Source organism: Lycorma delicatula, chromosome 9 (assembly GCF_047948215.1).
Source record: "Lycorma delicatula isolate Av1 chromosome 9, ASM4794821v1, whole genome shotgun sequence".
NCBI classification, from domain to species: Eukaryota; Metazoa; Arthropoda; class Insecta; order Hemiptera; family Fulgoridae; genus Lycorma; species Lycorma delicatula.
In genome coordinates this window covers 26544163-26571843 of record NC_134463.1, presented here as the reverse complement: position 1 = coordinate 26571843, position 27681 = coordinate 26544163, and the positions used below count along the sequence as shown (strand labels likewise).

The window sequence follows — 27681 nt, the reverse complement described above, 5'->3', positions numbered from 1 at the left end:
CAAATATTTTTCTGGGAATTTTAAACCGATACCGAAACTTCTTTCATATACTACTTTGAAAATAAATGTAAAAAAGATTTCAAACAAGATAAATTTAGAAAATTAATTTGTTACAAATAGTTGTTTAACTTAAAATAACGGTTTACCTTATTTCATCTTTTCAGATAAATAAAAAAAAAAAGTCTTATCTGAAGAAAAAAAGGATCTTACACTTCGAACGGTGTTCTCCAATTTAAACAAAATATTGGTTTAGCAATTAACTCGTTGTTGTTTTTTTAAATTATGCAACAATAAATAAATAACAACTGAACAATTGCGGGTTAAAAGTAGGAAAGCGTTTTCATGTGGGTATTTAAACTCCATAAAATACTACCCGGTTCGCGAATGACTTTTTTGTTTATTTTACAAATCTTATAATTTTTTGTGCTGTCGTAATAAAAGTTACATTTAAAAAATCATTCGGTCTTACTATAACCGATTTAAACTTTAACATTTGCTGAAAATATTAGAAAAGTTGATCGAATGACAAAAATTCTATTTTGAAAGGTTAATTTTGTATCCGAGTTTTACTAAAGCTTTTAGCGTTATCATATTTCTGCACCACCGATCGATGGAATTTTGATTTAACCCTAAAAGAAAGCTTTATACTGTTCGGTCTTCTATTTTTTTTTATAACTATAACGCGTGTAAATCATTTGATCTAAATAAAAAAATGACAGCGACTTTCTTAAACGGTAACGATGTGCATTATACAAGATTACTTGCGGCCAATTACGTATCGTAACTCTCGGTGTATTGGGGTTTGATTCTGTATTCGGCAAACGAGTAGGGAACTAGAAAACACGTGTTACTCTTCTGGAAACCGCGGTATTAAATATTATTTTAGAGAATACTTTAGTTTTTTTCAAGTAAAATTTTTTAAATCGTGTCACCTTCTACCGTTTGATTATAAAACATAACAGACTAAACTTTCTTGGATTTTAAGATACCCTGGCAAAAATGCCCAAAATATTATTGAAACTTTTCAAGCGAGTCTTTTAAAAAGTAACATTTTATTAATAAATAAAGATTTGACGGCACAAAAACACTGAACGGTTGTTCTCGAGAAAAAATAAAAACCAGAAAGCGATCACGGTAAAATTAGCCTAATTTGATAATCGACGGTACACAAGGAACTATTTTCATTAGCAACATGCCCGATTTCCTTAAACTATTACCATCCATGTACCCCCGTTATGAGTCGGTCGGATAGGTATCGATTGATTTACAAATGTTAACCTCTCGCAGCAGGTAGAATTTGAACTGGCAACTCTCATATTACAAAACTAATTATAAATAAACCTTCATTCCGATCGGGGCACAATAATTCATTATATATATCGTCTAAAAAATGTAAATTACAAAAACAAATTACAAGATAAATATTAAAAATTAAAAAACACGACTGCGAAAAATAAACTGCTGATAAATATTGTTCTGTTTATTCTGCTCCGGTTCCATCGTGGTTCTCTTTACTAGTAAACCCCTCGTTTGAATTTTGAAAATCGGAATTTCGGTTGCACTAGCCTTACACCGAGTCCCCCGTGGGAAGCCCATTATTATTAAATAAGAATTATTAATCTATTTAATATTAGTCTATTTTATTTAACGTAAATGTAATTTAGTTCATTCGGTTCAAACCCAGCTCACACAGCGGTAGAGGTATACAATTCGCAGTTTATAAAATAATAGCCTACGACAGTGGTTCTCAAACTTTTTCGAGTCGCGGCGTCATTTATCGATTAAAATTTTTCAAGGCGCCCTACCAAGTACGGTTACTCGTATGCAAGAGAAGAAAAAAACTCTTGTACCTTCATTATTTAACTTTTTTTTTATTTTACTTTACTAACATTAAAATAATAATTATAAATGTCTTGGTTCAATTAACTGTGAAGGTTTTAAAATATTTCGCGACTCCCCGTGGCGCTGCGGCGCATATCATCGGCTTATGAAACTCCCGGTAACGAAAGGATTCCAACGCGGGGTCATACATCTAAATCGGTTCGGTCGTTGAGCCGCAACAGTGGAACATACATTCATACAAACATACACCCTAAATACATTACACTCTTTCTTGTGTATTATAATAATCGAGAACGAGATAAACCTGAAATTTAAAAAGCGTATAATGCAGTTTGTTAAATATAACAAAATCTTGATGCGTTAAATTTAGAAGGGGAAGGGGATAAAGAAATGAGAATTGTATCTTTCCGATAATAATCAGCAATAATGTAGTTGAACTAACGAAATCCACGAATTGTTTCTGGGATAGTAGATGTTTACAGAAAATGTACTTATTTCGCCAAACTGTTTTGTAAAAGTACACAGAAGGTAAACTTTTACTTGGAAGACGAGAATTTAGAAGGTTTGTATGACAATACGATGTAATATTTAAGGGTTTTACTACGAGCGAAATAAACTAAAAACGCATAAACATCTTTAAAGTAAATAAAAATTAATGCAAAAATAAATAACTTCAATAAATAAAACGGTTAATAATTGCATTTATCGACACAAAAAGAAGCAAAAGGTAAATTCATTTAAGATAGAACATTTTTCAATTATTTGTTTGTAAACTCGTAAATAATGTTACACAAGGTCTTCACGTGACTGCTGATAACACCGCACTAATATTTTACAGTTATCACAATTACAAACCGATACCGATTGAAACGTTGTCTCCTCTCTGTTAGTACTTTCAATTTTCAAATCGACATTCAAGCCGCTAATAATTTACATGATGTATGATGTCCATATAATATGTCGACTATGCAACTTCAAACTTTATCACGATTACAACCTCTGCATTTAAACGTCTGCTTGTTCATTGTGAATTAAATCCGTTTGGAAGTAAAGTAATCGCATCTTAACTTTGAAAGCCACAAAAAAATTTGGAAAAATATCAATACTGTTTATTAAACTAGTTTAAATTTTATTACGCTGTCATTTTAAATTACTCCTCACAACTGCAAATCGCTAAGAATTTTTACATTATTCGCGTTCATATTTATCTATTATCGATTGAAAATTACATAAACAATTTTATTCAACATATTTATCCTTGACGCAGGTAGCGAAAGAAACCTTGAGCGCTATCCGCGAGTTCATATCATTATAATAGGATGATGAATAAAAGAATTCATTAACCTTTTCCCACCAAAACGATCCGCGGTTGATTAGCGCTCCGCGAAAATATGTTGGTATCCGATTGCCTCCCTTCATAGTCTTATGCTACCCTCTTGTGAAAAAATTTCAAAAAATTACAGTATATTTTTTATGCCTGTAACAACAAAAAATTGAAACGGTACAAAAATTACGATAATTTAATTGCAGATTTTTTTCCGCATTTCTACCGCGTTTTTTATTAGCGAAATTTTTTTTTGCTTCTTGTTTCTGAAACATAGTTTGCCGATTTTAAAAATAATACTTCAAGCAAATCCGTTGGAAATTGGGAAAAATATGATGAAAAACTCGTGTCATAAATCATAGATTAGTAATATATCTAAGTATAAATGAAAGAAGATTCAGAAAACTACGTTTTATAAATATTCCCGCCACTCAAAAGGCTATTCATATTGACAAAAAAAACATGCGTTACATGTTTACCGATATCGTTTGTCGGAAAATATATTTATAGACATCAAGTAAAAGTGACGTATTTATGATCACAAATTCCTTTTTTTTGTGTGTGCAGGATATGTTTTTCGGTATGTTGCTAGTAAGAGCTATTTAATAAATCCCTAACCCTCATAGTAATTATAATGCACAAGTCACACACACACACACACAAGCAATTTCTGAGAGAAAAATGGTAATATTCTTTCTAGTCTAAATAAAACATTTTACATCGTTCACATTGTGTGTAATAAAACTGATTCCTTTGTGAATATAAAACAGAATAACCGACAAAGATATATAAAATGATTTTGTAACAGCGTTTTAAAACTGACACCGTACATATCCAGTTTAATGGCTACATGATCAGAAAAGGTTAAAAACAATAATTAACTAAATAAAAATACAAGATTTTTGTATCATGATATATAATCTAAAAAACATAAAAATTAAAATTCGGAAATTAAGTTGAGAAATATACATTAAACTAAAATGTAAAATTACTTAAGTTTACATTGAAATCGTATAAAATAAAATACATTTTGCAGAAATTAAAAGAAATACATTGTAAGATAACGTACGATAAGACAACTGAATTCACTAGATATTCAGTTTTATATATGTAGGTTTTTTAAATGTATTTTGTTGTATATTATTCGTTATAATAATATGTTAAATTAATTGTTATTAGTGTGGGTTATTTTTGCGTTTCGGTTTTGTATTTTAAAATTTATATTGTGTTTCACCCGTTCGTCTATTTGTTTGATTATATTACTATTTATTATTAGGACGTTAAAACGGTCGGGGACTTTGTTAGAAAATACACTGGCGTAATACAAAAATTGACGTTTGAAACGGTTAATTTTGAAAAGAATGCGGTATAAGTATTTTTCCCTGCCGAACTAGTATTGTACGGTGTATTTTTAAATTCAAATTAATTTTTATATTTGTTAAGTGTAGTATTACTTTCTTGACATATATTTGTCTCAAAGTAGGTACATTAAATTCTTAAAATAAGCGTGTACCGGGATATAACATCGGTCTACCAATAGCTGCTCTAATTAAATATTTCTGGAGTATAAATATTTTATAAAGATTGGTATCGTGTGTTCCTCTCCGTATCTCGATTCCGCATTGAAAAAGCGAATGAGCATATGCGAAATATATAATTCTTATTATTTCCAGATCTTTAATTTTGTTTATTTTTAAAAAATACGAATAAGATATTTTATTCTCGATGTTAGATCTATACTGTACGTGAATATTCCACATATTCCTGCATGATACGTGAATATTCCTGCATATATATATAACACGCTTAATTTTACCTTTTCATGTCGGTATTCTATGGGCTATCGATACTTCATCGTTGCTGAACAGTATCTTTATCGCCTTGGCCACGTTCTCTAAAACTCTATAGACCTCTTAGTTTTGTGTTTCCGGAACCCCATTCGTTTCTAGGTTGTCGATTCGTGAGTAATGTTGTATATCACTTAAATAAGGGTGATATTTCATGTTTTCAATTCTTAGAGAAGAGTATTCCTTTATAAATGTTTCATTGTCAGTTTTTAAGTTGATCCAGGTAAGCCCCCTGGATCAACTAATGAAAAAATACCTCGTCCGAGTAGAACAGTTGAGAATATCAAGACTTTTCAAATTCTCAACTGTTCTAATAACCCGAGTTATTTTTACATTAATTTCATTAAATCTGCTGTTAATAAGTTTCATTATAGTTTCTTTTACCGAGTATACAATATATTCTAGATTTTTTCTTCGTCTCAAACTTTCGACTCGGAACCTTTCGCTCATGTATTACATTTCGAGGTCTTACGCGATCTCGGCTTACGAAAGTTTTCAAGAGATCCGAGTTTTGTGTGCGTAGGATGGAAGTACGATCGGCAAACGCAGCGTTTTATGATTTCTTTAATGTTAAATATTTTATTACACACATTACACGAGTTTTCCATAGCGATTAAAGTAAGACGGTATAATCTAATATAATTAGTAAACTTTTCTCGTAATATGCGCTGAAATTCTAAACAGGATTAAATAGCCACGACAGGAGACCGCACAGTTACATAGAAAACGTTATCATCCGCCCGTTTTAACGTCTCGAACGCCGCTGGAACTGTGAAGCGCACGATTCCGTACAAAGAATTTTGTATCTTTTTCATAAACCGGCGATGGCTACTGACATTAGCCGTTTGATTAAGTATAATGAAAGAATTAATCAAAAAAGATTAATTATATTAATTGTTATCGAAAATATCAGGGGGAAATGTGGCGTGCTGCAGTTCCAGTGCCTATACGCGCACGGTTTAAACGTTTTTCTTTACATTTGACCCGTTAAAATAACTCGGCTGTTAGCAGTAATTAGTGAATTAACAAAAATGTAGGATAATGTTAATTAGATGAGGTTAGGGAGCGAAGCCAGCGTAGGTAATGTACGGATAGATTATGTTGATCCGGTGTACTAACGAACCGTACGTACTTTAAAACCTAACTGAACATTACGTACGATTAAACCAGAGGTTCCCAAACTTATTTTTCTCATAGACCATTTTCAAGATTTTGCTGGTTCCGGTGGACCCCCTGCAGCTACATTTCTACCGTATTTCCGGTCGACGAAAAATGTGAAGATTAGATTTAACTATAAAAATTTGCGTTACGGCTGAGTTCCACGAAACAGCTTCCGAAAAAAAAGTGAGAATCGATCGGTTAATTCTTGATCGACTGTGCTGCCAGTGGATGTCAAAAAAGTAAAGTTGGCCGATGACAAAAAAATATTTATATTAGTGAAGAATCAAACAAGTTCATGCAAGATTGCTAACACACACACACCACAAGTCGTATTTCGTCCTTTTGCGCGTCTGAACAAGCGATGCGGACGGCGGCGGCGCTTTGCAAGTCTCGACACGTTCGTTGTACTCGATATGGAATATGCCAGTTTTTACAAGTAACAGTCGCTGAGCTTCTCAAAACATTATCTGCCTAGATCGATAAGCAAAGTCAAGCCGACATTTTAGTTCTTCACTATCGAAACCAGATGAATTTTCGTGGACCCCCGCTTACGAATTGCGAACCCCCATTTTTTTGTCACGCCAACGTAGACCCCGTAGAGTCTCCCGTGGACCCCTGGGGGTCCACCTGGACCACTTTGGGAATCAACAGTCTATATAAATAAACACACTACGGTTCAAATTGAAAGTATTTCACGTATCGATCGTATTTTCCTTAAAAGTAAGAACATAAATACTATTCTGAAAATGGGAATAACAGATCGCTTTTCCACTTCAATACGTACATATTGATGTCGAAGAACTAAACAAGCTTAAAAGTAATTCAATCGATAACGTAACCAAACTTAATTATGAAAATTTACAACAATCTAATTCAGAACAAAACGGATCGAACAACATTTACTCTAACAAATCTAATAATATAGCAGACTCGGTGAAAAATTTCACTACCGCACTGACGCAATACATAAGAGAATACACTTATACATTTAAGATATCCAATAAATAAAAAAACCGGTTAAAAATGACAACCCCAGGCATAGTCAATTTCATTAGGAAGAAAGACATAAGGTTTACCAAACTAAACAACTATTTAATATCAAAATGAAAAAGAACTACAAAAAATACAAATATTTCGAATATATTTTTAAAAAATCAAAAATTGGCTGTATAATAAATAATATAATAATAAATCCGAACATATAGGTATCGCAAAGAAACCTTGGAAATATAGTACCCCAATGATAAACTCAATAAAACATGAACGTCAACCGAAAATCGACTCGGAATCTTAAATAATCACTTTGTGAGGCAACAAATTATTGAACGATAATATAAATATAATATTAAAATTCCAATATCAACTACATCATGTCCTGCAGGTAGCTTCGCTATCGAACCGACTATACTAATGAAACCTATAACATTATTCGTAATTTAAAAAGTAATTTCTTTATCGCCAGGGATAGAGAATTTAACTGAAATCTACCTAAAAAAAATTCATATTTATTGTAAATATGTTGGAATGCTAGACAGTTTTTTTTTTATGTAGAGTAGTAAATCTGCATTTTCAATTTAATAAATTGATCAGAATAAAAAATCGATTACACGTCCTTAGTTTTTTTTTTTAAGGTGTTCCTCAGTCAGATCTTGCGATAACGTCCATAGAGAAGTGATTTTCGTTGGAATGTTAAAACCCTGTTTTAATAATGAACCGATAACGGAAATAAAATATTATCGCTAACTTCAGTAATTATTTCATAATCATAACAAAATAATAAATTCGGTATTGTGTCGCGTACAAACTACTGACAGTCGTTATTTGTTTATGTACTCTGCGCTTGACAAGACGACACCATCAACAAGTCTATACGATAATAAAATATATCAAACAAATTATTTTTCGTTCAAGATTTATTATAAATATTACAATAATTAAAAATTATCGCGATTCAAATAAAGTGTCGACTACTGAAATAAATCAAACGGTTAAATCGACACGACTACGTATAACAATTTAATCTACGCGTAAAAATGTCTCGAGGAAAATTATTTTATATATTGATAATTTTGATTTTAATACTTTTAAATTGAAGCAGAATTTTTCCTGATGATGGTCGAACGACAGAAAGTACATGAAAAAGCACAGACGAATTGTCGGTAAGGTTGAATTTTGACAAATTTTATTAATAGATAAATAATCCTATATACCGACGTTGTCACGATTGTAACATCAAACATTATTTGCATCTCTATCCCTCTTGACAAACCGTTTTCTTTGTTACTTATTTAGAAATGACCGTGGAATTAAACCCGTTAAAATATTAAGCGACCTTGAAAAAAAACTATTTTTCCTTCTTTTTTTTAAATTCCTTTAAACACATTTTCACACACACCCACTGACAGAGAGAGATAGCGCAAAATTGAAAGGTTTCTTGGGTTTACGTACTAAAAACACAAAAGGTACTTTTGGCCGCATGAACTAGAATACAAGTGAAAAATATGTTTATATTACTTTTATTGCAGTATTAAAACCTTCTCAGAAACTACATATTTAAAGATGAAGAAGAAATACATAAAAGGATATATGAAATAAATGTCAGAACTTGCCGGGAATCGAACAACAGTTGTAAGGTAACTGTGCCGGTTTTAACGATGGAACTATTGTACTCTTTATTTTCACACAAAAGGTTTTTACAATAATTTTCTTAAAAATCACTAAAAATATTCCTACCTGTTCTATTCAATTTTTAGGTAAAAATCCGTATGAAACATACCGATTTTGTACGGCTTCAACTCGATTGTTTGTCAACGGAGTTTTAAAAGCGATGTGTCATTTTATTCAAAATAATACGCTTTAATAAATTTTTTAATAAGTAAAAATTATATCAAACCATTATAAAGATATGGAAGAATAAAAAATGAAATTTTCCAAATTTAATTAATCTAGGTTTACCGGTGTACGTGTAAATTATTAATGCTTAAGAGTATTATAATTAGGGTATTTACATTTTAAGTTAAATCTTTTACCGTTTCGTTTACACTAGCGATACTATTCCAAAGACAAAATATATAACATAAAACAGCTGTTGAACTCGACTAGAAGAACAAATTTATATGATTTACATAAGAAGAAAAGAATTAGTTAATTTATCGTTAATAAGGAGGGCGTGAAACTGAACATTACTATCTAAAATATCATCATGTGGTGACCAAGCCATATCAAGAACATCACCTTGATGGCCTCGCAAAGTACATACACAACACCAAGTTTCAACATTAACTTTGCCTTTGCTGCCAAATACTGCATTTCCACCTGCTCAATAAATATTTATATTAATGAACAAACAAATAATCTAAAAAAAAACAAATGCAGTATATTGCAAAAATCAGTTGCAGTTTTAATAGTAAAAGAATTTCACAGCAGTAAACTAATATTAAAAAAAAAAGTTAACTTTTTAAATATTAAGATTATAGATTATGATGTTTTCTTGGATCTTAAATAGTCATTAAAGCAACATATTGTTTTATTTAAGACATCTAACAATTAAATAACGAGGAAAATCATAAAATCTAAGAGAAATAAAACATGAATATTTTTTGTATTTCATTCCATGCACATCCTGCATTAATGCAAATTACAAAAATGTCAGAACAACTCTGCAAGTCTCCTTTTGATGTGGCTTTAAGACGTAATGAAATATTCTTCTGATGTCTTTAACATTATAAAAAAAAATCTTTTTTGGGTCATCCATTAATAATACGATGCTGTTTTTTTTTTTTTTTCATTTTTACTCTCTCCCACCACCGTGACAGATCATGACATTTCTAATAATACTGTAACAAATTTAACCACTCCTCCCATGTATAGCAGAAAAATATTATCTTAGTTTTCAAAAAGTATTAAATATAAAAGTAAGATCATTTTGTTAGATATAATTAATAATAACAAATTGGATATAAGATGTGAACAAAATAATTGTCACATAATTTATAAATATATTATTTTATTTAATAATTCAATCTTATAACTCAATACAACTGAGAATCCCCTTTACATACCTATTAACATTACATTTTGAACACTGTGTGTGTTCACACACACACAATTTTTGTATAGTTCCAGAATCAATTCCTGGTATGTCTGTTCAAATCACGATATTTGGATAGAAGTTTATATACTTATTATGGATACCACAAATCCACTACAAATGCTTTGGTGTCATGTGGTGGTGGTTTGGTGTTTGTGTTGGTGGTGATAATAATGAAGGTTTTAATGGTTAAATGAATAAATACAATATATGTAAATATTCAAAATATATTCTTAAGAATTTTTCTAATCATTTGATAGAAATCCAGATTCCTTACATCTAATGAGTAAATCTTAATTCTTCCCAGTCAGAGGATCACATAATTTAGGATGGCTCTCTTTCAAGCAAACTTAAATTTTATAAACAGGAAAAACTCCAGAAGGATGAAACTGAAAAATAGGATGGATAATTTAGCATCACTTATTTCCAGACCAAAAATTCCTGGACATTTACTGCCTAAATTGAGCTGGTGCATTGTTGTGAAGAAAAAATCATCAGACTTGTGCTGAGTATTTAGGCCAGACACAATGAACCCTCCACTACATGAACTCCAAAAACATGTAAATAAAGATTTCCAGCAACAGTTTACACTCATGGACAAATTTACAATTTCTTTGCTGTCGCAGCAACTTATAAGCATATCTTTGAGTTATGAAGACAAATTTTCTTCAATTTGGTAATTATGTTGACTTTTATGCAACTTGATTTTTAGTTGTAGGATCGTATCAAGAATATAGTTTCATCCTCCACTATAATGAATAATCCTCAACTTTAATAATTTTTTATCTCTACCAGCAATTTAAAGCACATCTCTTTATTCTGCACACATCACGTCTTTAATAATCTGTCATGAAATGTGGCAGAAATTGTGAAGTGATCTTCTCCTCCTTGTCCAAACATTTACTGAGATTTGGTAAAATGTTTCTCAGTTAATACCAAAATCAAATCGCATATTTTGTTGCATCTATTTTCTTACTTTGACCATGAATTTTTCGTTATGAACCGAACATCACCCTCCAGGCCTATCAAAATGCTTTCGTATTCATTATCATAATAAATGACATTAAAACAAAAAAAAAAACTTGCAATTAGTATCACAGCTAACATACCAAAAACTTACTTAAAACTAATATCACAGTTGGAATTTTAAAAATCAGATATAAAAATTATTACAACATAATATTACAAATTACAAGGCTTGACTGATAAATTTTGCACACTAGCATGCTACATGGAGACAAAAGGTACTATCGAGTTGGGGATGGCAGCACATGATAGCTAAAATCTCTCTCTAAAACCTGCTTTCAGTAGCAGTTAAACTGGAGTCAAGTACGGCCAATATGTCAACACGGTTAAAACAGCACACAGTGATCAGATCTTCAACAGCGGAAAATGTGAATCGTATGAATATTTTTATGGTAGTGAAATTGTTGACAGGAGTACTGTGAATAGGTGGGCATTGAAATTTCATAAATGTGAAGCAGGTAACGTGACAATTGAGGACGCAACTCAAAGCAGACGACCAATTTCTGTGACTGATGAGAAACATCAAAAGGAGGTGAATGATTTCCTTCAAAGTGACTGGTAAATCACCCAGCATCCCATCGCTATTCAATTAGGCATATATAAAGAAAGAATAGGCCACATTATCAAGTAATTGGGTTACCGTAAAATCTGTGCACGATGGGTACCATGCAAACTCTCTGATGGCTCTCTGCAATCTGAAGTTTGAGCCTGTTCACCAGATTTGGCTCCATACGACTTTCACTTCTTCCCTCATTCCAAGAGGGATTTCAAAGGTTATCATTACACAATCATTAATTTTTTACTTTATTCCAATACCTCTTTCCATTCCCATGCTATATATATATATATATATATATATATATATATATATATGTGTGTGTAAAATTTATCAACCAAGCCTCGTATTAATAAATATTAAAGATAATTAATTATTATATATTATTATTAATTTATTATTACATAATATTTTTTTATTTTTTATAACAAAAAAAATAAATAAACATAAATAAAATTTAATGAAGTCTGAGAGAAATATAAAGGGCCCCCTCTCAGAAAACAAAAAGGATAAAGGACTAAGATTAAAACTAACATAAAAGAATGGGTAGCACTACAATAAAATATAGAACATAAACATAAGAATTGAATTAAAAATTGATAGTTTGTGTCGTACACCAAATAATATTAAATCTTATGAAAAGCATATTGATACTTCATATGAATAACACTACCCGGTCTGAAACCTTTTTATTATTGCCTAGAATACAGAAAATATTTCTCTGCAATTTAAATTTATGACACAAGGCTGCACAAAATATGTAATCCACGAGGATATGGTGCACAGTCAAGCAGCAGTCACATCATATACATAGTGGTGTATTTTTTGATGACATCAGATATCCGTTGAGTAGCTCTGGTATGTCCTAACCGCAATCGGCAGAGGACCACCTCTCGATGAATTTTTCTACTTGAAGAGTCCGATGACAACACAATATTCTTGATATGTCGGAGTTTATTATCCACTGTAGCAGTCCAGTCACCTTGCCGCTTTGCTCGAAGGATGTGTTTTATGGAATTAATAAAATCGGTAGTAGCAACACGACTAGCAAAAAACAGTTGATTGTTAACTAAAAACGTCTTTAACAGCGGAATCCACATGTTCATTACCCCGAATTCCCACGTGGCTAGGGATCCAGCAGAAACTCAGTTGTGTAGTGATAATTCAACTCGGCAACTGCATTATAGATTTTGGTGACAACAGGATAGGTATTTTGGTAAATACACTTCTAAATTGGAGTACACTACATATAAGGATATGATGGTATTTTGGGTTAATGATATTCAAATCCTTATTGAAGGCAAACAGTTCAGCTGTGAAGACACTTGTGATACTAGGAAAACTGAACATATAAATTCTGTTATTGGGAAATGCACATCCAACAGTATTATTCTGTTTTGAACCATCTTTGTATACTAGTGTGTCTGGGTTTGTCTTAGAAAGAAATTAATAAAAAATTTACTGAAAGATGATTTTTTATTGTATATGGTAAGGTAAAAATTAAAATTTACGGCATTCAAGTCTCAATGAAAGATATCAACAGAATTAGGATGGGAAAACAGGTGTCAAAATTTAAAAGGTAGAATAAATACCAGTATAAACACCCATTGGTGCCGTACAATGTGGATGATCTTCATACTGCTGTAAACAAGGGTCTGCAAGGACTGCTTTATAACCAGGTGATTCAGTTATCCTTTAAAATGGGAAGAGTAAGATGCTAGCAGCTGGTTCCATCTACCCTAAAGTGATGGCTCACCAAAGTCAACGAGTATATTTGTGGACAGGACTTGATCTAAAGGCATCTGTAGCAAGACGAAGGAAAGCGTGATCTACAGCATCTAGCATTTTAAGCATGGTATGATGTGCTGAGTAGTATACAACGCAACCATAATCTAAACAGGACCAAACTATAGAACAATAAATATGTTAAGTAACATACATGATCGATGTTGCTAAGGATTAATAGCATATCTAGAATCTTTAAACATCTCACTTTTAACTGTTTTATGTGTTTGATCCATCCAATATGATTATCAATAAGCAAACCTAAGAATTTAATGTCAGAAGTGAGAGCAACTGCTCTCTGTTGAGAAAGACTTGTGGAATAAACTCCTTTCTTCAAAGTGACACTACTCAATACAGAATCTTCAACATGAACACATAAAGATCGGTCACTTAAGAAACCCCCCTCCTAATAAAGGTAAGCATACTGCCCATGATGCTTCACTCTTTTGAGGGTGTTTATAATACCATAGCCAGGTCAAGTCATACACCTTTCCGATGTCAAAAAAGATAGCAATGAGGCACTGGTAGAGCAGAAAAATGTTTTGGACAGCTACTTCCAGTGACACTAGATGGTGTATGGAAGATTGTCCTTGGTGGAAAGAACATTGTTCTTGATATGTACGGGCATGTAACTGCCTGTGGTTCACTAATCTCTCCATCAGTTGTACAAAAACAGTTGCCAAAACACAAGCCTGAGGGGCATACTTTGTCTTTGCCAGGTTTAAGTATTGATATGACAATGACTTCTGATCAGATGTGTGAAGACTTGTGCAGAGAACAAAGCATTATAAATACACAATCGATGTTGTAGTGCCAAATTTGGAAGGTGTAAGAGTAAGAGCAAACTGAAATGAATATTGTCAAATCCAGGAGAGGTGTCATGTGAGTTTTTTAGTGCATGCAACAACTCATTGTATATACAGAGAGCATTTAACTAACTGACCAAATCACCTACATTCTGTCTGCATCTTACATCTCTGAAATTTGTTAGTATATGATGTAGTGAGGGACACCAAATGAAAACAATTTACGAAGTTAGCTGCAACTGCAGAAGATTACATAAGAAGTTTTCCATCATGATAAAGTCCAAGAAAAGATTGTTTCTGTGATTTGTAAAATACGTGAAGCTTCTTCCACATAGTAGACATGAAAGCAGTGTGTGAGATGGTGTCTACATAATTCGTTCATGAATTTCTCCTAGGGTTTAAGAATACCCAGTGATATACTGCTCTGACTTTAGGGTACAAATTCAGGTCTGCGGTTAAATTTACACTGCCTGCTGTTGTTTCCTAATCACGTTTTGGCAATATCATTCCCACCAAGGAACAGAGCGACACCTAGGGTTTCCAGATGTTTGTGAGATTTATCTACTAGCATTATCAAGTACCATAGAGGTAAAAGAGGTAAGCTGATTCAGAACATAAGCACTATTATCGTATCGTGATGGGAAGACTTTATGGTATCCATTCCAATTTGATCTTTCAAAAATCCATCTCTTTGGCCTTTTTTCCACACCGTCGATACCAAAAGCAATAATATTTTGCCTACGGTCACTGCAATAAAAGTTGTTACAAGACTATTTAAAACAAGGGAGTAAACCCGAAGAGAATAAGTAAAGATCAATGTTAGACAATGCACCAGACAATGATGACATAAACGTGCAAGATCCATTATTTAGCAGAGAGGTCCAAGTCTTGTCTCACTTTGTTTTTATCGTATTTCCTCAAAAGAAACAGACTGATGGGCTCCATGCAATAAGATGGGGCTTAAAGTCTCCTACTATTAAGACAGAGATGGAATTTGTGTGAGATTTGATACATCTAGAGCACCAAACTCAGAGTTTGGTGAGCGATATAAATTGCAAATATCTAATTTGAAGGGTCAAATATCTCAAATATTCCACTGGACAATGTTCATAAATAAAGGGACTACAGATATATTTTCCATAATACATCTTGTATGAAAGCTGTCAAGCATTATAACTATGAAAATAAAATTAGTTGTAGGTAATCCAGGTCTTCTTAAAAATTTTCATTTTAATAAAATCAGAAGCCCTGAGGTAAGGGGGTTCTACAACCATTTCCCCCAGTATATGAGGTGTTGAAGGAGGAGATTTTGAAAAATGGGAAGTCGCAGATGACAACCCGAAAGAGGTATTTGTATGGGCTCCATTAACAGGGAACTTATTAAATGGCTTACCACCAGCTGCATCACATCTGTCTGTAAAGGCAAAACCTTGGGGAGAGGAACTTTGTGAGAGGCCCCACTAACTGTGGTTTCAATAGCTGCAACTACTGACTTCTTGTTCATCCTAGTTACCTTTGAAATAGTGGCTGAAAGTGAAGCAACTTGATCAGATAACATTTGAAAAAGTTTTCCAACTCGCTATTTTTTACTTAACTATAAGTTCAGCAGGAATAACCATATTACAATAAAAAAATTAATGTAATTAATAAAAGTAACATTTAAAAACTATTCACTTTATATATGAAATGAGAAGTAGTAATATTATAATAAGACACTAATAAACACTCAGTAATTGTGTTCTTATTATATACTAAAAGAAACAGAACTAAAAAGACCATATGTATCATTCAAAAATCACTCTTTATAATAACTTAAGTAACGGGAAAATTATAATGAATAATCAAACATAAACACACAATTACTTGATTAAAAATATATATTTTTTTTAACCTTCCATTATGCCTGCACAATATTTGATATTTTCATTTCGGACAGGTACTAGACTATTTTTTGAGGGCATCTGATCTATGGAAATCATATATAATCTGTATTACTGTGCAAGTAACCAATTACCTTGACAGACCAACCCTCAATGGATAATTATTTAAAGAAAATGTTTTAATTATAATAAGAAATTAAAATTATAATTTTAAATAAAGACCAGGGAATATCAGCTAGCCTTGCTAACAAACCACTGGATAATCCATAATAACATAATTAAAACAAAATCACAAAAATAATAGTATATATAATAACAATATAACACAAGACAAAAAAGAAAACTAGCCCTCCACTGGGCATACTGAAATATTTGACAAATACATAATAAATAGGTATTCTTATCTATATCTTGAAAATCCAGTTTAAAAAAAAAAATACACTTATATAGTCATTAAAAAAAACATTTTAATTCTATATAATAACAAGTTGCAAAAGAATAATTATAAGATGATAGAATGAAATAATGTAAAGCAATTTCCAGGAAAAATATAATAAATAATATTCTTGAAGTATGTTAGTGCAATAGAGGATGGGTAATAAATATAATAAAGCAATTGATAATTTACCAACCAGAAGGGTATTTTGCAATATTCCAAATCATTATAAGCTTATCGTCTCCACCTGATGCTAAATATTTTCCAGAATAGCTCCATCGTACACTGTTGACACAAGCTAAACACACAAATTATGTTAATTATTAAAAATTGATTCTTTATTTGTAAATATTTTTAAAATAACACATATAAAAATGAAAACCATCTTGCAGAAGTGGTATCATGAAATTTTTTGCAATTTTCTTTATTTAAAAAATAGACATAAATGTTTCCAAGATTATTGCAAAGAAAAAAACATCTCTGGTGTAATATAAAGCAAGTCAACTAATAACAAATTGATTTTTAAAAATTTCAATTTGTTCACAAGTTTTTATAAAACTTGGAGAAAAAATTTTATATTTATTCATGAGCCACACTTTTTAGAGATAGTTTAATTTTTAAGGAATGATAGTGTACACAAGCACAAATTATAACACGTATCATTAGCAATTCTTTAAAACGATTCTTTAGCATCAAGGAATCTAAATGGATTCAGAAGCCAACTCATCTAGCAGAAAATTCCTTACAATCTGAGAAAGGCCAACCTAACAAAATTAAAGAAATCAAACCCTACAATGAGTACATAGGCAAGCCTTACATCTAGGTAAAAACTCTGGAACACATACTAATTGATTCAGATAACAAATAAATAAAATTTTGCATTCACAACAGTCACAGTGGAATAATAATAAAAATATTATTTACCTTGATGGTCATCAAGTTGGCATAACATTTTTGGGCAGTTTTCATCCATTTCTTTCTCTTCACTAACAACAGGAGCCATATTCCAAACAACTCTCCCAGAATCTTCACCTTAAAAAATTTCAAATATTAAATTTCAATTATTTATAGTAACAGTTTTAGTAAACTTAAAACAAATCACAAAAAAAAAACAGTATTAAACAAAAGAAAATAATTTTCTTCATGATGTTTAGAAATTACATTTCATTTGGTGATTTAGGAGAATTCAATGTTAATTAATTTAATAAACCTATCATATTCTATAAAGTAGCTCAAAACACTCATGTAATTGTTCTATTTTCAGGGTTTTTTTTATATGAATTTTGACCTTCATGCAAACATAGAATTTAAGTAAAAGAACTCAATAAATATGGATAACTAGCTGAATTATCTTGGTAAGCAACAAAGCTGCACAATATTCTACTTATAAAATGAATTATGGAATTAAAATAAAGTTCCAAAGAAAACATTCAAGAACAATAAAAACAAAGTAAAAATCTGTAACCAGATGTAAATTATTTAAAGCCAAAACAAAGAATTCAAAATAGATAGAAATAATCTTAAAAGCTAACAATTTAAACCATCAAAATTAGAACTTAAAGCTACCCCTAACCTTAAATCAATTTAATATAAAAAAACAAGGGTTCAAAATATAAGAAAATAAACTTAAAAGCTAACAATTTAAAGCATCAAAACCAGACCGTAAAGCTACCCCTTATGCTAATTCAATACAAAAAAAAAATCAAGAATCCAAAATAGATGAAAATAAACCCGGAAAACTTAATAAAATATTCTCAATTTAAATCCAAAAGATTAACTCTTATAATAATAAATTTGTTTTTAAGAAACCAAATATAAATATTTAAATAAGCGCATGTAATTATCTTATTAAACTGAAACTTAAAATTAAAGTTAAACCATGAGGGTTTTTTTTTATAAAAAAAAATTGGTAAGAATTGACTCAACGCCTGGAGTCAAACCAAAACCGTCATGTTAGTAGGTTGTTTGATCCAGCAAATTGATTTTTTTGTGCCTCGTAATAAATTTTAAAACAGAAAAATTAAATTAAAAAAATTAACGATAAATATTTTTTAAATGTTACGAAGAAAATTTAAACACGGTGAATAATTATTTATTTTTTTAAATTAATGAGTGTAAATTCGGGCTATTAACATTTTTAATTTAATAAATTATTTGAATACATATATAGAAAGAGAAAACATCTGCAGATTATTGTTTCAAAAATTGTAAAAAAAAATTAAAAAAGTAATTACTCACCTTAATCAGTAATATCTCGACAAAAAGTAAACTGGATGACGTTCCCTCGAGTCAGTAACAGTCTTATAAATTGAGTCTACGAACACACGTACTACACTTTCCCGTACACTAATACAGGACAAAGTATGCGGGACACACATATTTCTCTGTCATCCCCCACTATGGCAACGAATGTCACGACATCTTTACCGTTACTTTTAAACAACAAAATTATTCCATCTAAAATTTTTTTTCGCTTATACGTTGTCCATCCATCAAACCATCAAACGTCCTCTAATACCAAATAAGTTATTTTCAATCTTGCGGAACTTATAATTACATTAAATATTAACGAAAATAAATTTCCATTTTAACGATGCACGAAAGAGTTATAACAAAATTTACGCTTATTTAATTAACCTATTACGTAACTAACTTATTACGTAATCAAGCTCAACATACAATACATGTAAATGCAGACCCGCACGCGCGCGCACATAAAATCTTGTTATTAAGTATTATTATATTTGTTTCAATATCAAATCAGGGATTAAAAAGAAATAAAATTAATTTTTTTTTTAGATGCAACATGCCTCCACGCTATTAGAGAAGCAGCTGTTTACCTGCTACAATAAAACTGTGCCGCTAAAACTGAAATTACACGCTTATAAAACCCAGATACTGCAGGAAATGAAACCCGATGATTGTGTAAAACGTTACAATTTTGCTGTTGAAATGTCGGACAGAATAAGTGAAAACGAATCGTTTTTAGACGATATAATTTTTACAGACGAAGCTACATTCCACGCGAATGGATGCGTTAACAGACACGATTCACGAATACGGGGCTCTGAAAACCCACACGCAATTATCGAGAAAAAAAGCGATTCGCCTAAAGTTAATGTTTGGTGTGGTGCGATGAAAAATCGTGTAACAGGGCCTTTCTTCTTTGCTGAAAAAACAATTAATGGAGTCGCGTATCTTTACGTGTTAACCGATTATCGCTTTCCTCAGCCGGATGAACTCGAAAACATTCATAGACTTCATTTCCAACAAGATGGTGCTCCCCGCACTTCAATGCGTCGGTCACGGACGCTTTGAACGAAAAATTTGGAGATCGATGGATAGGCCGGCGAGGACCCGTACTTTGGCCTCCAAGGAGTCCAGACCTGACACCTTGCGATTTTTTTCTTGTGGACATCAAAAGCGTTGTTTATTTACAAAAAAATCGCGACTTAAACCGCTTAAAAAACAGGATTAATGAAGCGATGACAATCGTTAACGAAGAAATGTTAACTAATGTTTGGAGATAAGTCGAGTATCGTTTGGACATTTGTCGAGCGACTAAGGGCGCACATATTGAAATTTATTAATTACCTAAAAAAATGTTTGAGACGACAAATTTGAAAAATAAAAAACATAAAACTGTAAATAATTCTGTTTTAATTTCAACCGTGTTAAAAACCGCACCGTTCTTTTATGATAACCCTGTATTTGTAAAATTATTACTGGAATAAATTTGAATTTGAAATCGAGTATACGAATTATATATGTTATTCTCCAACGTTGGAGACGATTAATCAGATTCACCACATTCAGGTATTCTGATGGTGAAAGTTGAATAAAAATATTTTTATAGAAAATTGAATAGCAAACCATCGATCATTTGTTTGTTATTGTTCATCCATTCAGATAACAAAATCTGTATGTCTTGATTGACCCTTTTGATTTATAAAATGCTGAAAATTTGATTAATTTTTTTAATAAATGCGGTCAATTTGATTAATCTCCTCCGATGTTAGAGAATAATATACTTAATCTGAAAAGTTAACGTTAATCGGACGAGATTAGCAAACGTAGGTTATGTCTGGCTAAAATTGAACTTCCATTTTTGCCAGGATTTCTCGTAATCTATTTACCGTCGATTGGTACGGGTTGATTTTTTTTTATTTTCTAGTTATCGTTTCGATCCCTCCCAGAGCTTATCTGTGTTGTCACATGCATCGGGAAAGGTCTAAATATGCAAATATTTCGGTCTTTCACCGACGTATTTGGTACGTGTCGATCTTCATCGAAGAAAATCCATATTTGTCAGATATTGATCTTCCACCGTAAGGGTACATTAATCGCCAACTAAAATTTTGTTTCGTATAAATTTAGTTGAGAATAAGTTTATTTGTTTAAAGTAGAGTTAAGCAGAAATCCTGAAGTGTGAATCAATCAAATAAATTGCGGTACATTTCAATCGACTTACTAATAAACCTAACTAAATTCAAATTTCATTTAAACCGAGCTTTTTACTCCGCAAATAATGAATATTGTACATTTACCAAAACCCGCATCTTAATCTAAACCTAAATTAATTTAACCTTAAGTGAATCTAATTTCATTATAAACTTAATTTCATCTAAACTAATCGATTTAGTCCCAAAATAAAGTATATTACACTTGCACAACTTCGAAATTTTGGTGAGGGTGCCGAGTAACTTGCAAGAGACAAACGTCGATGAAAGGCGTTTTCGATGAATAATTTTATTAGTAACGAATAACTTTGGTTCTACATAAAGTATATTCCAAATTTCATCAAAATCAGAGGCGAGTCCATAACTTGTATAATTACAAAGTTGTTATTAAATGTAGGCGTGAAATATACAGGAACCAGAGATAGATTTAAATTTTGCATCTATTTCATAAATAGTGAAATTTTCCTATAACTAAATCTGTAAGCGCACCTTTTAAATTAGAATATTTAATTAATAATACGTCTCACAAAATTTAACAGTACAAACGCAAAGGAGAGCTACTACATTACCTTCAACTTTCCCGCCTAGGTAGCGCTATAGCTCTAGAAGGGAAAGTAATGTAATCGGTCCGGTTTCGGCATATGCGGTTTTTACCGGATCTTCATGTTTTGACCCCTAAGGAACCCAAAAAACTTTTTCCGGATGTTAATGCTCATATAAACATGCGTTCAGTGTAGGCATATAAATCACTTTATACCTCCAGACCTACTGGACCGATTTTTTACCAAATTTGGTCTGATTACTTTTACATCTGAGACATTAAATTTTCAACTTAAAAGGTCAAGGGGATGAGGCTGTATAGCAAGGTCACCCTCAGTATCTCCAGATTTCACCTAATTAAGGTCATATTTTTCTTTGGCACCTTTGTTAACGATTAAGAAAACAATATTTGCAGAAAATGTTTTTTAAAATCGCATCCCCACCACAAAAAAGTTCTTAACTACTGCTATGTTGAGACGTCGCAGGTGAGTGGTAGAATTAAATAACTGAATAATATTTAAAGTGTAAAAAGTAATTCGGTCTGGCGGGGTACCTAAATCGATCGCCAGATCGACTCGGTACCTGGTACGTTAAGCCTTGTGGATACACCAATCTGCCGACCGTACAGGAGAAATTTGTTCAATGTAAGTTATGAAATTACCATTAGTTATATAATATCTAATTTTAATATTATATTTAAATAAGATGATAAATATATTAAATTAAGTTTGTTTGTTTGTTTGTTTGTGTGTGTGTGTGTGAGTGTGTGTGGGCGTGTGTGTGTGTGTGTGTGTGTGTGTGTGTGTGTGTGTGTGCGCGCGCATCAGAAACTGCTCAGTTGCAAGACTTTTCCGGAACGCGGCTTTAGCCGCGTGACAGGAAAGTCCTACAAAAGTTGATCATGCTGACATGTGTACACACACATGAATACATTTATATATCTATACAAACAAATATATTATTTATTCGCTGCTTTATATTTATTTAGAAATAATATTCAACTTTTTTACAGTTTTGAAATTGTATTTTTTGATAATTTTGTGTCGACGCTGTTAAAACATTTTTTTTTAATAATGCTGAAACGTTTTCACATTATTAATGCAATTGCTCAAATCCTAATAGATGACTAGATATCGACTAGAAAATCTGACTAACATGAACTAGATCGGTATTAATTTCATTTTTCCTGCAGTGAAAAAAAAAGTTCATCGATAAAGATCGAGTGCTTTATTTGACGAGAATTTTGAAGTTCTTTTTTCATAAAAATAAGAAGAATCTTATTATTAATAGACGACTAGTACTAGACTATCACTAGACATTATTATATCGTCTCAAATTTCACAGAATTTAACGAATAAACTGAACACCAAAAAAAAACAGACGATATCAAAACTCCCAAAACAATAAAATTGTTAAGGTTTCGGCGAAAGTTTGCCGTCAGTTGAAAACATCGAAAATTAAAATTCAACAAATTAAATATTTACAGTTCTTCAAAAAGAAATTATCCTAATCAAAAAAGTACAAAAATGTAAGAAAGGCGACATAATATTCCTTATGTATTTTTCCTACTTCATTTTCTCAAACCCAAAAATATACACCGTTAAATTTTTTTTTTCTTCGCGCTCTACTAATATTGTAACTAAATTACAGAACTTTTTTAGTATAAAACAAATACACGATATCATCGAGAAATAATTTGAGATAAACAATTTTTTATATGCTTGTATATATACTTAAAAACACAAATCACGTAATAAATAATTCCTCAAATTTTCTCGAACATTTTGATTGAAAATTCAAAAACCTTGCCGGCCCGATTTCATACCTTTAATAACGAATTCGATCGAAAGTTCAATATTTTACGCTTAACATTATTATTTACCGTTCTATGTAAATGCATTATATAAGATTTTAAAATAATTCTTTAAGAGTGGAAATAGAAACGACGAAAATATAAATGTACATAGGTAAAATTTAAGAATAACCGATTACTTCTGTTATCGAAACTGACTGATGCTACAACTTTCTTATGATATACTAATTCTAGCTGAGAGAAAAAAGTATATAGAAGAAACAATGAACGGCATGATGAAGTCCTACGCAAGAAATACCGCATGAAAATAAACAAGAACAAAACGAATGTAATGAAATGCAGTAGAAATAATGAAGACGGACCACTGAATGTGAAAACAGGAAGAGAAAAGCTTATGGAGGAAGAAAAATTTTATTATTTGGGAAGTAGAATTACTAAAGATGGACGAAGCAGGAACGATATAAAATGCCGTATATCACAGTCGAAACGAGCCTTCATTCAGAAATATAATTTTTTTACATCAAAAATTAATTTAAACGTCAGGAAATAATTTTTGAAAGTATATGTTTTAGCGTAGCTTTACATGAAAGTGAAACTTGGGACGATCGCAGTGCCGAGAAGAAATAACTAGAAGCTTTTGAAATGCGGTACTATAAGAGAATGTCAAAAATCAGACGGGTGGATAAAGTGATAAATGAGAAGGTGTTGCGGAAAATTGATGAAAGGAGCATTTGAAAAAATATTGTTAAAAGAACAGACAGGCTTATGTAGGCCATATATTAAGGCATCCTTGAATAATCGCTTTAATATTTGAGGCACCGGTAGAAGGAAAAAATTGTGCAGACAGGCTACGTTTGGAATGTAAAAAAATTTGTTGGGGATGTAGGATGTAGAAAGTATACCGAAATGAAACGGCTAGCTGTAGATAGGTCATCTTGGAGAGCTGCATCAAACCGGTCAAATGACTGAAGACAAAAAAAAACTTTGGATATTAAAAAAAAACATTATTAAAAACATTGCTCATATATTGTTTAAAATTTCCAAATTTTTTACGTTTAACAGCGACCAAATTTAGAAAAGGTGTTTATTGAAAACAAAATGATTTTAATTAACAGTTGTCTCCGTGGCGGAGTGGTAGCGTTTCGGCTTTTCACCCGGAGGCGTTCCAGTTTTGAATACCGGTCAGGCATGACATTTTACATACTCCACATAATTTCTGTTTCATATACCTAACGCATAAGCTTCGAGCTCATGTGATTGATCACACAAAAAAATACTAAAACCTACAGTTAGATGCATGTTCCTATTACAAAATAATCATTTTAAAGTTGTTATTAATCAACTCTTGACATTTTTAAACATAAATAATTATTTTAAAAAAAATATGGAATCGATTCAAAATGCGCTGAAATGTAAGAAATAATTTCGTCTGCATACTTAAAAAATTCCTTAAGACACTTTTCTGAATCTGTACCTGCTTCTATAACTAATTTCTACATATAATATAAATTTATTCTATATTCTATATATTTATTCTATATAGAATATATATATATTCTATATTAATATACACGTATATTTCATAAAAACCAACACTGACATTACATCAGTCGAATGCATATTTATATGCTTTGATTCCTTTTTGTGATGATAATCGCGCGCGCGCGTGAATTCTAGATTGTTTGTATATGCGATTATAACTTTTGTTTCTTTTTGTCTTTCCTACAGCATTTTTTAATGTGCAGTAATTATTATAATCTTTGCCCTGTTATTAAATTAAAATTCACATCTTAAAAAAAGTAATCCAGGAAAAGGTAAAAGGAATTTATAGTATCTAAATCGGAAGAAATGCTGATTAACCCGATTTTAGACAGATATCGATATATGTCCGGAAATTCTTCATCCGCTATGAATACTTTCAAGATAGCGGTATCATCTGGAATTGAATTTACGTTTTTGTTTACGCCTCTTTCCCTCACTAGTCGTTTGAATTCGTACAAGATAATGAAAAGAATGGGGTTCGTACTTATTTGCCGGTTTGCAACCGGCATCCATAATCTGCATTTAAAAAATATAGTACAACAATAATTGTTTAGTTATAATATTAGGAGAGCGGATATTTATTTCAAGGACTATAAAAAACAAATACCATACAATTTTTAATATTTAATTTCTGTTATTAATCTGTCGTACAAGTATTAAAAAACTTTTTTGATAAGGCATATATCTGTGCAAATGTTCTTGACGAGGAAAGAACTAATATACTTAATTAATTTTAATATAAAACATATTTTTACAGCGATTGTAAATAGTCCGGTAATTAATGCTCGCATTGACAAATAGCTAAATCAATATATAAGTTGAATAAATATATATATTTTAGAGGAAAAAAATAAAGAAATGATTACGTAGTTTTTTTTTAATAATTCAAATGGGAGTGAAGATATCTTCGAAGGAAAATTTTAGATAGAAATGGTATAAATAATATTTGTTACAAAGAATACGACCTGTTTAAGTACATTAGCAAAGATATATAGCAGCTGCAAACTAGTGTAATAAAAAAAAAAAGTGAAACGGAACTGATCTAAGACAAAGTATTCGACATAAATGCAATAATAAATCATCTCTTATTTGTAGACAAAATGACAGCTGTCCAATAAATTATTTAAAAAAAAAAAAAAGACGGATTGAAATTCCGTATCTCTTGTATATGTGTAATACGTTTTAATATGTATGTATGTATGTATGTATGTATGTATATATATATATATATATATATAGATGTGTAGAGAGAAAGGGAGAGTGATTGAGCGAGTAGAAACGATTTATTATGAGTTACTAACAAATCTGTTAGTTCACTTCTTTAACCCTCTTGGTTTTTTGTATACGTGATCTAATTGTGCGCCATTATGTCTCAATACATACACACGCACGCGCAGCCACAAACGAAAAAATGTTATACTGCAGAACTAAAGGAAAGACCTATTTTAACACTAGATTATCTATACGAATATTGTGTTATAAATGTGCTCGATTAAATGTTTAACATTTTTTTTGTATTTACTAACGTACAACGTCGAAGGGACACGATGGTTTTTAAAATATTAAAAGCGGGTAATTTTTATTAATTTACTATTATTATTTGTAATTAATAATTTTTATTACATTTGATTGAGGAAATAGAAATTCAGATATATATTTGAGTCAAGCCAATATTTTCCTTTAATATATATCTCAGTTCGGTTAAAAATATTGCCAATTTTAAAGTTATTTTTGCTGTTGATTAGCAGAAACGGAATTCAGTAACTTTTCTAGGTAATTAAATTACGAGTTTACTTTGTTTTTCTTTATAGAAAAGATCCTAAAATTAAAAGAAGAATTTTACTATTCTATTTAAAAATTAATAAGATGACATGGGAAATTTGTTACAAGGAAAAACCTAGCTTATAATTGCCAAACTCTATTTTCTTATCAAAATGAAATTTTATAATAGTCATTTACTCTTAATCTCTAAGGAAAAACAGTTTTACAAATGCAATATTATGAAAAAATTAAATTCATACGCGGGAAAGCATACATAAAATTTTTAAAACGCAAAAAATCAGATTATAAAACATAGGTTAAATATATCGCCAGCCTCCTTGGTGCGAGTGGTAGCGTCTCGGCCTTCCACCCGGAGGTCCTGGGTTCAAATCCCGGTCAGGCATAGCATATTTCACACACGCTACAAAGCATTCATCTCATCCTCTGCGAATAAAAAATGGTTAACTGAGGTCCCGAAGGTTAAAAAAAAAAGAAATTATAGTTTACTAGATGAAAATTCTAATTTTTTCCTAGATTGTCTGCTGAGTTTTCCTAAAATGCAGAAAATAAAAGGTATGTTTTCTTTCAGAATAATTTTAAATCCATTTTTTATGGTTTATTTCAAAAGTTGTCTCAAATTAAACAAATGAAAAATTTACCCCGCAGATCAGTGGATTTATAAGTCTTCTACTTAATTTATAGATCGTAGTTTTTTATCTTTAACTTTTCAAACTGTTATAACAGATAGTGAACCGCCAACAGAAACAAAATGATCTCGTCTCTTGTATCGTTATACTTTTTTATGTTTTGTG

General features: G+C 31.2%; 1 protein-coding gene across 3 annotated transcripts in view; it reads right to left on the bottom strand.

Annotated features, from left to right (window-relative positions):
* The window catches only part of LOC142330117 (protein HIRA-like), a 46424-nt gene that overhangs the window by 8234 nt on the left and 10509 nt on the right, over positions 1 to 27681 (bottom strand). For 2 of the 3 annotated variants that reach the window (XM_075375197.1, XM_075375199.1), the window contains exons 2-3: positions 17678 to 17785; positions 16950 to 17051 (exon numbers count right to left, since the gene is read on the bottom strand). In XM_075375197.1, coding sequence (XP_075231312.1) covers positions 16950 to 17051; positions 17678 to 17756 — 181 coding nt within the window. In that variant the 5' untranslated portion in view covers positions 17757 to 17785. Of the gene's footprint in view, positions 1 to 16949; positions 17052 to 17677; positions 17786 to 18991; positions 19265 to 27681 lie in introns of all 3 variants that reach the window. The other variant, XM_075375198.1, reaches the window with a different exon arrangement.